The sequence below is a fragment of the Calonectris borealis genome, chromosome 5, assembly GCF_964195595.1.
Source record: "Calonectris borealis chromosome 5, bCalBor7.hap1.2, whole genome shotgun sequence".
In the NCBI taxonomy this organism is placed as follows: domain Eukaryota; kingdom Metazoa; phylum Chordata; class Aves; order Procellariiformes; family Procellariidae; genus Calonectris; species Calonectris borealis.
This window is the reverse complement of record NC_134316.1, coordinates 35,972,965-35,986,893: the sequence shown is the minus strand read 5'-3', so window position 1 is coordinate 35,986,893 and position 13,929 is coordinate 35,972,965. Positions and strand designations below refer to the sequence as shown.

The window sequence follows — 13,929 nt, the reverse complement described above, 5'->3', positions numbered from 1 at the left end:
CCCATCTCCTACCAAGTTTCTTTCAATTATACCTCCAAAGACTATGCTAGATCCCTTTAGCACATCATCAGTCAGGGAACTTAGGACTGTGTAACATCTACCATGACGTTCACATTCCTTACAGGGGACAAGAATAGCTTCCCATTTTGTAAGCATATTTACATGCTCAGTTATTAGACTTTACACAGGCAGCCCTGAAATATACCTCTACTTTCCATTAACACACAAGGCACTGCAGATCTTCCTGTGTGTCATGACTTCATCAATTGCCAGCTCCCCAATGTTTTTATAATCTGAAAAAATTGCCTATGTTAATTTAAATGATGTCTTAGTTGACAAAAATACTCAACAACATAGCAGTAAGAACAAAACCCTGTAGGATTTTATTAGAAACACATCTATTCAATAATTATTTATTAGTCCACTGGATGTGTGCCATTTTGGTTTTCTATTTCTTATTTCATAACCAAAATTTTGTCCAAATGTAAATGTAAATGAAAGTAAGCGTCATCGCTAAGGGTTGTTGCTAAGTATTGTACTCTCTAATCATCCAGATCAACCTTCTACACTTCTTATTTTTCAAACAGATGTATTTACATGCCTCTTTCCAAAATTCTTCACTGTTCTCAGTCAAGACCAGCAGTTCAGAAAGCTCCTCGGTAAGCTCTTTTAAAGCAGTTACATACAAGTTTTCTGAACCTCTTAATTTTAAACAAACTTCAGAAGCTTCTGTAGTATTATCTGCTAGGAAGACACTTACAAAATGTAAAGTAGATCTATGGCATTCTACAGTAATGCATACCATTCCTCCTTTTCTTATAATAAGATGAGCAACATGCTGTCTTATACATTGAGATGGTCATCATCAGTAATAGATAGACCACATTGCAGTTGAGCTGTCGATTAATAAAAAATTCCCAATCACTGTTGAAGATTTTAAGACAGTAGTTGAAAACACATATGTGAAAACTAACTGCTTTTACTTAAGCATGTGAAAAGATTGTTGGTGATTTGTAAAGCACACCAGAGATAAATTATCTGACTGAACTCTTGGAATGCAAAGAAATGCAAATTTAGAAGAAGCATAATTTTTCACCTTAGAGATGAATAAGGATCTCTCATACTGCATAAATAAACACTGTGTATGTAACACGGTCATAATACCTAGACTAAAAATAGGACCACATGGCAACATTTCAAGAGAAAAGATACAAAGACCCACTAAAAAAAATCAGGAGGAGAAATAAATTGTCAGGAAGAAGAGAAAAGAAATAAAGACACAAAACAAAGAAGAAGAAAATGATGCAGAGAAAACAAAGAAGAGAGGGAGGAGGTCCTCCTCCGTTTGTCTTTATTCTTAACATTCTGCTCTAGTACAGATCTAAAGTTTCACCTCTTCTCTCCTTTCTCCTCTCAAGCTCCTCTCACTATTTTCTTTTATTTTTTCTTCACAGCTCTCTAGCTTCTTTTTTCCATTTGCTTGTTATCTTTAAAGCTTTTCAATTACTTAATAATTCTGTTCCTTGTACTCTCAACTTTCTGATTAATCAACAAAGAAGCAACACTTAATGCCAGTAACTAAGAGGTGACAATGCTTCTAAAATTATCAATCCAGTGTATCATGATATTTGAACCTACAGCAGTAATAGGAATACATTTTTAGTGAACTTAAATCTTAATAACAGTCTGGAGACTTAATCTGGAAAATATGAAGTCTTTCAGTTACAAGAATTATTTTAGATAAAGAATAGTGGCTTTTGACTATTAACAGGTATGCCTCAAAGTATATTTAGAATCTCTAAGAAATCTCATGTTGCAGTCACAGAAAGAAAAGCATACAAAAGATGCATCTAGCATCACATTAAAGAAACTGTAATTAAATGTATTCATGGATAATAAGTAGGTTAACATTCACTGATCAGTTACACCAGTTGAGAGCATTGACTTCTTACTTTAGCTTCTGATGTTGGTTCCAAAAAGCACAGGCGATTCCCAAGTCCCTCGGCTGCCAAGCAAAACTTCCTTTGTTCTTTGTGAATACTGGCAACACACTGAAGTACTACTTCGTCATCCTGTCACAAAACAAGAGAGGACAAAAAAAGTAAATATTTGGAAGTTACATACACACTATAACACTAAGAAATCCTGGATCACAGAATCTGTTGAAAATGAACACATTATACTCCTATAATTGATATCATGTACAGATACAGAGATTCTTTTGATGTGTATGTAAACAGATGTTTATGTATAGATTGATATTCAAGACTATATCAAAGTGACAAAGACTACATACTGTCTCCAGGGCTTTCACAAGTGTTGTGTCCTTCTGTTCCTTTGGCTTGTTATGGTGCCATAAAAAACTGTAAGTACACTGTTATTCGGTTTTACTCAGTAAAACATGTTTAATATTTACAGTAAAAACCTGTTACTGTGATTTTGCAAACAGCGGTAACCCAAATATAAACAATTTTATTTTGTCAGCACAGTAAGCCCTCAACACAAGTCCGCTGAATGCACAATCTTAACTTTTAAGGTCTCATTTAATTTAGAAACCTCTGAGTACAACCGAAGATCCAAGAGATATTTTTCAAGTGATATTTCAAATAAGTCACAAGAACTTGCTCCTCAAAAGACACATTCCAGGAATAAGAACACTCTGGAAAAGTGACATGAAACGGCCCTATTGTTTAGTTATCCTAATTATTCTAAAAGCTCTTTTAGAAATTGTTACATAATGCAATGCCAAAGACACACTTATAAAAGTGCCAAGCCCTTATTCACCTCTTAACATGTGATACTAAAGCTGATATAAGCGAGCCAAAACAGATTATTTCTAATGTTCAACTGTGTCAAAGGTATATACAGAATTAAAAATCATTTTATTTTCCAAAACTTGTCTGCTAACCAAGAAAAACACAATTTGCAGACTAGCACGTAGAAGAACTTATTTTTATACAAGTATGTAACTGTTCACCAAAAGACACTGCCTTAGAAGTTTTTAAGGGGGCGGAAGCTGATAAAACAAGAGTGATATGATATGTCAGTGTCCCATCCAGCTATGAAGTTATACTGGTGTCAATTATTATTGTCAAAGCAGATAAACAACAGCCGCCTGTACTGAACTCGGAGATCACTTGAACAATTATGTTCTAAAAGCAGCACTGCTTTTTCCAGTCCCCTTATGCAACCGCAATACTATCACAGTAGCACAGCTGGGAGTGACAAAGTGATTTTCACCAAAGGAATTAAGTGATGCGCCCTTTAAAAGGGGAATTCAAAAGCAGGTTTTTCACTTGTGTGATTTTGCAAGTGTGTGCAAGTTATATGGCACTTCACTGCCTACTTACTACTACTAAAATGGACAGCTGTTATATTTCAGACTAACCAGCAGTTACAGAAAGTGTTTTCCTTATCTAGCTTTGCATAACAATCAATAGCATTTTTAACAGTACAGAATGGGAATTCAAGAAATTTTTATAAACAATTCTAAGATGTAGTCAAGTAGGAGGTAGACAGAATTAGCTAATTAATGCTAAAAAATTCATTTTCTTTTTCCCCTGCTGCTTCTGCTTCCATTTCTGTAAAATGCTCTCTGAAATTCTCAGCTTTCAAACTCATTAGTAAAAACATTTCTGCTTTTTAAACTTCAATGTAATAAGTTGCAAAATACAAGCAATACAATTAAGCACTCATTACTACTACCCTCTGTTCATGAATTTTTAAAAAGTGGCATCAGAAACATATCTATTTGGGGGGGAAAAATCAGAACATGTGTAAGATAAAAATAAAGATATTTAAAACATTTTTCATCATCTGGCTCCTGTATCAATCTTTGAACATACATATTTTAGAGATTTAAAAAGAATAAAATACAAAAACATGAATTTATAAATACTAAGATTTAGAATAAAATTGAGATTTGCCACTTACGTTGCACTTATCAGTGGATTACATTAAATTACTTATATATAGCTGAAATTGTGTTTATTCTCCCTACTACATTAAAGTATTCATCATTCAACAGAGGCATATACATCATATCTATTGTAATTCATAGTTTTCTAAAAAATAAAATTACTCCTTCAGACAACATACATAAAAACTTACTTAAAATGAGAATTACTCAAATAAATGAACTACTTTCTTTTTAAATCCATATGCACAAAAGGACAAGAGTTTCTAGCATAATGAAATGAATATTTTAATTTCTAGAATTCAGAAAATAAGCATTTCTTTTTAGAATTTACACTGGCATCACAAAGTCTTTATCAATCATTAAATGCCATAACCCCAAAATACAAACACCGATAATGTCACTGATAAAGTAAGGACTGTATGCAGCATTCAACATTGATGTTTTACATTATTCCCCTAAATTTCCAATGTACCCTTTCATTTGTGCTACAACATTTAACAAACTATGTATTTGCTACATAGGACAAAGAACTTTAATAGAGTTTCTAAAAAGTGGCAATAATAGTGTATTTCAGAATGTTTTGCAGCAGAGTTTTAAAGAGTTTATCATTCAGGTGCAGGTGGACTGAGCATAAGGAATTAGTGGAATTTATATAATCTGCAAATAAGACAATGACTCGCTGTTAAGATGACTCAGTATTACAGTGTAATTACTGAAGTAAGATCATTCTAGCTGAGGTCTGAAATTGCTTTTCTGGCCTGAAGATGCTAATAGAAATGAGTTTTATGGAGTTGTTATCCTATAATGAAATTGCAGAGCATGTCTCAGCAGTATCTTGTTTTCTTGAGTCTTCTCTCACACGAATTCTGGTATTCTAAAACTTTTTTCCTCATAAACTCATTTTCTTCTTCCCTTAGTTTTTAAATACACATGGTGCCAGAGCCATTTAACCTTGATCTTCACGTCTCTCATACAGAATTTCATCCATTTACTTCAATATACCTTTTTTATGTATGACAAGGAAAAGCCTGCATGCCCAATGAGATGCGGAGACTCACGCGATGAGCAGTGATGAGTTGTTAGTTAAGTTATATACAGCCAATTCTCAAAGATAACCAAAAGCAAAGCAAAATAAAAAAAAAAAAACGCCACCCAACTTCCTTGAGATCCAGTTTGTCAACCAGGAATTTAACAAATTTAAATGTTTTAAATTAAGTGTTTTAAATGCAATCTTTCTCATCTAGCAGCTCTGACATTTCCATGTTTAGAAATTTAATTTGTTCTAGTTCTTTTAGTTTTGGTGGGGTTTTTTGTTGGTTTTTTTAAAAATAAAACAGGTTTAGAGTGCATGGAATCACAGGCTGGAAAGGACCTCTGTAAGCAACGGTCCAACACCTCACTAGAGAAGGGCTAATTTAGATCAAGTTTCTCAGATGATCCAATGTGTTTAATTTAAGAAAAAAGTCCACTTCAAAGTTCTGATCAGCTTGAGGTATTGTTACAGATTCACACCTCTCTCTCTACCACACAGATCAAAACTGTAATATGCAAAAGTCGTATCAAAGTTCTCTAAATTTTTCAAGATTTTGCTTCAGTGCGCAAATGGGGGGAATAATTTCAGGTTGATCAAAATACTTCTATGATTTACTAAGCACACAGAAAAATAATACCCTTGCATACCACTAGACCTTGCACAAGAAACTGCCTTCGCTATTGCTCCTCAAAAAGTACACACATTCTAAGTGTCAATTACTACTAACTGGTTTCCACGAGTAGCAGCATCAATAATTACATAAAGTTAACCATGAGATCCATTTTGTACTACCATAACTAACACCTATTCACAAATACACATGAACAGCAATTTTTAACTTTTTTCCCTGAATGAAGAGGAAGTGAAAATTCTCCCCTTCTGTCCAGAAATCTCTTATCTGGTTCGGATTCATAGCAAACGTACACAGACCAGGTAACTCCAACTCCAATTCTAAGAATGTTTATACATAGAAACACATTGATATTACTAAAATATATTTCAGGTGGTCTGAAATCCTGCAGAATCTACCAAGTGTCATGTAGCTAATATATCATAATTCTGTCCAGTACTATTCATCTATTCACACAAATGCATGACTTTTGCAAAGAGAAAAAAGACAGCTTTGGAGATTTATTTTTGTTTTTGTTTTTGAAAGTAGCTAACTGCATAACTATGTGTACTGAAAACATAGATTTCTATTTGCTTTGGCCAAAGCTGAAGCTGCAATCTGAATTTGCATTATATAGTAATGTCTGCATAGGCTGAGAAACAAAGGTATTTCTAAACAAGTCACTCACTCATTATCTTCTGCTTTTGAGACAGAAAAAGTTACCAAAACAGAACTCGGCTCTTCACAAAAGTATGTCTAATACTAAACAATTTCTTTAACTGAAAACTGATTCCTAGCCTTCAGCAATATAGCATTAAGCAGCACGCTGTCTAATTTAAAAAAAGAGTTTTTAATGAACCACAGTTGAGTGGTTCATTACCAGACAGTATTTAGTCTTGGTCTTCAGGCTGTCTTTCTCCTCAGGTTTCATAATAAAGTGATGGTGAACTTAAACTGAGATTCCTGTGATTGAGTAATAAGCTAAAACATAAACAAAATCTATTTTAATTAATCAGTGACTTGACTTGCTGCCAAGTGAGTCAATGATCAAGGTGAATCAATGTATTGTAGTCATGATCTTGCTTCTGCTCAGTTCACTAGTTTTTCAACTCAGAATTTGAGAATAAAGAAATTCCAACAACTAATGAAACTCCTTCTTCATTTATGTTGCATATATATCCCAGAATTAAGAATTACAGTCATTTATACAATACATTTAATCTGTATACAGGTTGTATTCCACAATAGACACACTTCCATGTTTCATATTAAGAAGCACAAAACCATCAATACACTAAACATACACATGCACATTTACAAATACATATAAAATATGCAAATTTTGCTGGAAAATGACACCCTAGATATAGTTTCTTACTTACCGATTCAACATCTCCCAAATCTCTACATTCTCTATTATATTCAGTACTGAAAATGAACTGATAAAATAAAATTGACATGACACTGAAAGCTAATCAGTTTTAGAAAATTAATCAGCTTTGTTCTTAAACCTGTAGATTGTAATAAGAAGAAGCTGTTACCTCAAAAAAGCATACATATTTTGCTTATATTTCACTCACAGCTGCACATAAACATGCAAGTGGGTGCTTGCACATGAATGACTAACTTTAATGTAAATTGATATGGAATTGTTTTGAAAGTATGTTCTTCTGTAACACCATGGAAAAGTTTTATTTGATAATATATCCTTTCCGTGAAGAAATGTATGTTACTTTCAAAAAAACCCCATATCTGTTAAACAAAGAAACTCAGAGCTCCTCTTTTCTATGGTAAAACAAGCAGGCATATCAAGTTGATGCTCTTTACAGGCCTGATTACTGTGATACTGTGACACTTGCTGATTATAGACCAGCGTTGCAAAGAAACGTATGAAGTAAAAATCCACAGCCGCCTTCACTCTTTCATAGACAACATCCTACTCATGCATCTTACTGTATCACAAAGCACAGGATATAAGCAAACAAACATCTTGATTAGCATTAGAACACTAGCTACAAACCGATTCTTCCACAGGACTGCATTCCTTTCAAGTTTTTTGAAATAATCTTGGAGAACAAGTAAAATTTACAAGAAATTGCCATGTACAGTGGCTGCATTCTTCTTAAAAAAATAAGGAACTATAGGCAGAGTTGACAATGCTCTAACCAAAGATGGATTTGGTAAATTTGTGGGTGCGCACCACTTCCTTTCACAAGGGGAATGGTCTCACTGCAAAGCTGTCTCCATGCACTTGTATTTTTTGCAGAACTTTGTCCAAAATGCACAGCTTCAGTGCATGGCTAATGTCACAAAATATTTTCTGTCATTTCTGAAAACAAGTACAGGAAACATACAGTCTTTGGCCCATTTTAAAAACAATCTTACAGTCTTTTAATTGAGAAATATAAGAGTATTTCTACTTTTAAGCTGGAGCCCTAGGATATGGAACTGGATTCTCCTCTTCCTAAGGGAAAGAAATCTCTCCTAAATCTGACCCCATTAGAAGAATTTGAAGTCAGGGGGAAGAGGGTATGGTGGAAACCACAACAGATGAACACACAAATCCTTACTAGAATTTTACATTTGCTAGAGTTTGCCAACTTAGTTTTGCAAAGATCTTGACATCAGAGTATAGAAGAGAATTTCTTATGCTGCCTTTGATTTCTTCTGAATTATCCAGGATTCAAGGGGGATGAGCACCATTATTTTCAGGTCAGGAAATTTTCAGATCCATACATAGTTTTTGAACGTGAAGTGGATATGCCTTCCATGTAAAATTTTAACTCGTAACCTCCTTTGCTCTGCAGTGATACAACTCAGCTACAGGAAAATCAAATTCTTGTGTTTGTTTTGAACCTGGTTCCTACAAGCTCTATTTAATATTATCAAGCTCCCACATCACAACAGTCAGTGAAGATTATTGTCCATCCTCATCATGTCACACCCAGCCTGTCTTTTTCAGGCTGAAAAGTCCTAGCCTCCTAATAAGTTGTTCCTCATCTGATCATCATCCTGATCCTCATCTGATCCTTCCCTGAATATTTTCCAGTTCTAATGGTTTCTTTTTAAAATGAGTAACCAGAATTCCACATACTATTCAAAGTATGGAAAAATTTACATATTTATGCAATAGCAAAAAGATGTTCTCTGTTGCGTTCTTTATTCTGTTCTTAGTAATTTCTAATATTTGATTGCCTTTTTTGGCCATTAATGAGTATTAAGCTGATGTTTTCATTGAACTATTATAACACCAGGATCTTACTTTTCAATTCAGACCCAATAATTTTAAACATGAAGCTGGATTGCTATTTTTTTTCCTCATGTCTTTAATTTCACATTTAGCCTGAATTTCATCTGCCATTTTACTGCAGTTACTTAATTTCAGAAGGTCCTTCTAGAATAGTTCACAGCTTGCTCACATCCTTGCTACCCTAAATAACTTCCTACCGTAGTGTTCTACCTACTTAAACTTTTTTCCAGGTCCTCTCTCTCTCTTCTCTTCCCCTCCCTACCCCCTGCCCCCCTCCCCCTCCCCCCCGTAAGCATGATCAAATACACTAATTGGTTGTGGAGTATCCATCTTTGGAGACCTTAAAACCCAACTAGACGATGTCATAAGCAACCTGCTCCAGAGATCCCTTCCAATTTCAGTGACTCTGTGGTTTAGTGAAATAAATTTAAAAAAAAAAAAAAAGAAAAAACTAATTAGGGCCATGATAAAACGTTTGTAAACATATATAAGACGCTGCTCCAAAATGGAAGGGAATATTATGTTTCCCATGTGTAACAGACAGAACAAGTAATATAAATCTTAAACTGCAGCAAGATTCAGGCTGGGTATTAAAAAAAAAAAAGGTTTCCTTCTCCTTTCATAATAGCAAGGCATTGAAATTGGGTAGGTTGTAGAGCCTGTATCACCACAGGTCTTTAAAAACATGTTATGTTAACATCTATGGGTATAGTCAGTCTTTTCTTAGGTAAGGGAATATATGCACCATGAGGTCTCCTAAAACTCTGGTCTTTCAAGATCCCATAATTGATACATAATCCTTCATGGCTACTGTATGTTCGAACATGATTTATAATACACATTAGAGTATCCATAACTTAATCCTGCAACAGACCCTCATGCTGGGTTGACCCTGACTCAAAAAGGTAATGTTGCCCTCTGTTTTCTACATATATATGTTTACATCTTGTGTCATTAGAAGGAATACACAACCTGAAGTAAGACAATAGGAAATATACTTTATTATACTGTCTTCTCTCTATTTTATTCGGAATATGTTTTATTTACATTATTTCATTCCCACAATACTTGAGCACACAAGAAACAAGACATGCTAAATTTCTAACTGCTTTATTTCCTCATTGGTGCTCACGTTCTCTATCCACCAACACTTGACAGTTGTATTATAAATCAAATTACAATAAATAGTCTCAAAAAGATTACCACTACATCTCACACAATTAGCTTCTCTACCAAATGTAGTCAGTCAAGATGCTAACAAAATAGTAATCACACTAATATCATACTGTTGAGTTCCAGAGAACAAACATCCTAGCTTTATTTACTCTATTACAAAATGCACATATAGAACTAAAGTTGTGACTTTAAAACTTTGTGCATGCTAATGTTTGAATATCTTGATAACAAAAGTCCTCTTTTTTTCTTTCTTCTTTCTTTGTTATTCATAGGGTAGTTCTCTTAGCAAAACCTAGCCCTAATCTGACAGTGACTTTTCTTCGAAGAGAAAAAACAAGACAAAGACTGGGAGAATAAACCAAGACAATTGTTCATTTCAACAAGGTAATGAAATGCAACACCACAATTAAAATAAAGTGTGTTCATAGAGATATTCCATGTCAACTCTGATGCTCCCAGGTGCAAATATTTTGTACTTGCCATTTTGCAATTCTGTTTCTGTTTATAGATTTCAAGATCTATAGGGCAAAATATATACTTTTTGCCCAGCACTTTTCACCTATACTAAAAGGCTATATAACAAAGTGATGAAAAAATATCTTTGATTCCGAACAGGTTTAGTATGACCCTGAAAAGTTGGGAAAACAGAAATTGAATCTAATTCTATTCTCATGTATAATACTGTAAAGTATGTAGAACTCTTATATTAGTAGAATAACAAACGCTAAAATTCATGTGAGGAATCAGATCTTTTTCTTTTAGAAAACATATTGCAATTCCACTTAAATACAGGAAATAATTGTTAAAAATTGTATGAATGATGCCCATTAAAATTATATAAAGCATTTAAGTATTATTTTCAAAAAACCCCAAAGTATCATAGCCAGTTTTTACGAAACAGGAAGATCATATAGCTTATCAGATATAGTCGATATTCATCTTCACCATGGGTAATACACCAGTTTTAGTAAAAGCTGTAGGTTAGACCTTTGAACTTTTAAACAGTGTTTTGCAGGGAGCAACTCTAAATCACCAGACGACAGTGACAAGCATAGAATTAAGTGAGTAGTCGAAATGCTTTTTCACTTGATCTGACAGTAGTGTTTTTTTTTTCTTTGAGTGATAAATCACTTTGCTGTAGTTCAATTTCACACCTTCGGGTATAAGGCTAACAATATATGTGAAACTGTGACCCACATCCCTTGGTTTGCTACATTAAAGAAGAAAAATGAAGAAAAGTGACTCAAGTTAGCAAGGCTTCCTAAATACTAGTGTAAAAATAAAATCAGTTACTTCTCTGTTTCTATTAATAAATGATCTGGTTTTTAAATAAAAAAGTCCGTAATTTACTTAGTTTCCAACTTCTTAATGGATACAGTCAATCATTCCACTCATTCTAACACAGAAGCTTCATACAATGCTACAGAAAACAGTTCTGGTATAGCTTTTTATTTCTGCTACTGCTTTTCTACTTCAGATGAAGGATGTGGAAAATTCTGGCTGTTGAATTAATTATTTACCAAGGCAACACAGTCCTAACTATTTAGGCTTCCTAATCAATTAGTTCATAAAAACAAAAAGCTTCTTTGATTAAATATTACTTGGATTGTTTTAGTTTTGAGGCTATGATCCAGAAAAATAACTTAATGTATTGACTTGCCATCTAGCTAAAACAATTCAGTTTGTTTAGGCTCATGTACTGAGAAAACAGTGTAATTTTCCTCTAATTAATAACACCACAATTACATGTCCATGCAAAAGTTAGATTCAGAGCAAAGTATGTATCTGCATCAGAAGTCCTGCTGCATGGTCATATCACTCTTCTTCTGCCAAATTCCCCTGAGGTTTGACCCTCAACAAAAAATTCCTTGGGGGAAATTTCCAAAGGCTCTGCTGTATTTATTTATCTATATATTTATTTATTGTGCAAAGGGCAATTCCATTCTTAATAATCAAAAACATTGTTTATTGTAACATTATGACTGATACTGATGTATAGTATGCAGTATACAATTGACTAATTGAAGTTTTGGATATTGTTTTTGTTGAAAGAGTAGATTACTCACTTGAAAAAAAATTGTTTATTATAGATACAAAACTAGTGTATGACATGGATTTTTCGCTCTGCCTACTCTTTGCCAACTTAAAAAACTAATTTTTTTTTTTTTTTGGACTAGTCATGAAAAAGAAGAAACAGGAAACCAAGTAAAACGTCAAAAAAGGTTTTTAAACCTCAAAAACCAAACCCAAAACACATGCACAAAAACAAACAACAAAATAACCACACCTTACTAAGCTTACAGACTTAGCTGTAGTTACTATAAATGCAACATACTGGTGAGGTATAGTATGTCCTTACCAATGACTCCACATTGATCAGCAGTCTCCAAAAATGACTACAGATGCCCCTGGGATCCTGAGATCAGACTGAATACCGATTAGTTATTAGAAGAAGTTTTCCCTTACCAAACACATGGGGAAAGATACATTACTGAAATGGTTATGTTAAGGAGCAGGAACCATTACCCTTGGTCTGTCAACTTGGAAATGGAGGAGGTGATCTGAATCTCCTCTTTGGACACAATCTAAGAATGTACATAGGGAAAGAAAGTTTATTATGTCTTCCAGGAGCAGATTCTTTTGTGTATTCTTCTATTCTCTTTCCCTCTTCAGATCAAAACGATGACAAGTCATCTGGTTCACTGACAAGTCAAGTCTCTCTTTTTGTTCTTTTCTTTTTTCTCTCCCGTCTCTCCTCCTCAGAGGAGTACTAAACTTTCAAACCCCAATTTCATTTACAGATACGTTCTCAGGTAAAGGAAGACCAAGTTTACTCCAAGTTTATCTTCCCGTGTGTGTGTGCGCGCGCACGTGTGTGTGTGTGTCGGGGGGTGGGAGAGGTTGGTTGGTTGTTTTTGAAACTGATAATATGAATTGACCTGATACCTTGCTTTTAAAACAGGATTGCCACTTCTTTGCCCCTTCACCCAATATACCTTACACAGGTTGAAGTCTAAACTGAACAGAAACATTTACAAGCTCAAGACAGTACTGAAAAATAGATGGGCAGAAAGACATTTTGTATGAACTCTGTTTCCGCTGGAAATTAAGAGACAAGCTACATAAAGAAATCTCAGTTCAATTAATATTAAAACATTAAGTAACTCCTCATGAAAACAGAAAATGAAATCGGGTTAATAAGGGTAAATAGGGTGAAAATGAATGTAAATCGTCCTCGTTTGTCTCAGGAACTAGTTGATGCTGACCTTTCCCTGCCTCGTTTGTATTGCTAAAAAACCCCACTACTTTAAGAAAGTAAGTTAATTCAAGCAATATGAACTTCAATCCCATACTTACACATAAAAATAAAAATAAACACAACAAAGAAGCAATATGCAATACAGATATCATCCATACTGAAGGTATGTGAGCATTTTAAAAGTTCTGAAATTTGAATAATTATTTTTTAACCTTACGTTTGGACATACTTGTCCTAATTTAAATGTTCTTATACATTACTTAACATTTTCTATTCAACTTCAAAGGCTGTATAACAGGTACTCATACTGCCATATTTTATTCTGTATTTCCATGTTTAAGAGTTTCAGTCATATTGCTAGGCAGCAGAGGGGAAAAAACCAAAACTGCTCATCAAAAAAATACATAAATCAAAAATAATAATGGAAAAAATTAAAAACCAACTCTAAACTGCTAAGAAAGATAATCAAGTTATGAGGATAAATTAAATTATTACCAATTTTTTTAAAAAATTCTACACTGCCAGTCATAAAAACATATGTAGTGGTTTTTGTCTCATATACATGCCAGTAAAGCAGATATTTCCTGCTTACAAAACTCCCAATTTTGTCCCTCAGTCTCAGCAGTTACATTCTGCCATTTTGCCAAAAGACCACGACTCTTCTGTAGTCAAGCGCTCTTGG

General features: G+C 34.0%; 1 protein-coding gene across 1 annotated transcript in view; it reads right to left on the bottom strand.

The window, feature by feature from the left end:
- Positions 1-13,929, bottom strand: part of RYR3 (ryanodine receptor 3) — a 256,141-nt gene that overhangs the window by 202,414 nt on the left and 39,798 nt on the right. The window contains exon 2 of the mRNA XM_075151795.1: positions 1,953-2,072. Within this exon, the coding sequence (XP_075007896.1) occupies positions 1,953-2,072 (120 nt within the window). The remainder of the gene's footprint in view (positions 1-1,952; positions 2,073-13,929) is intronic.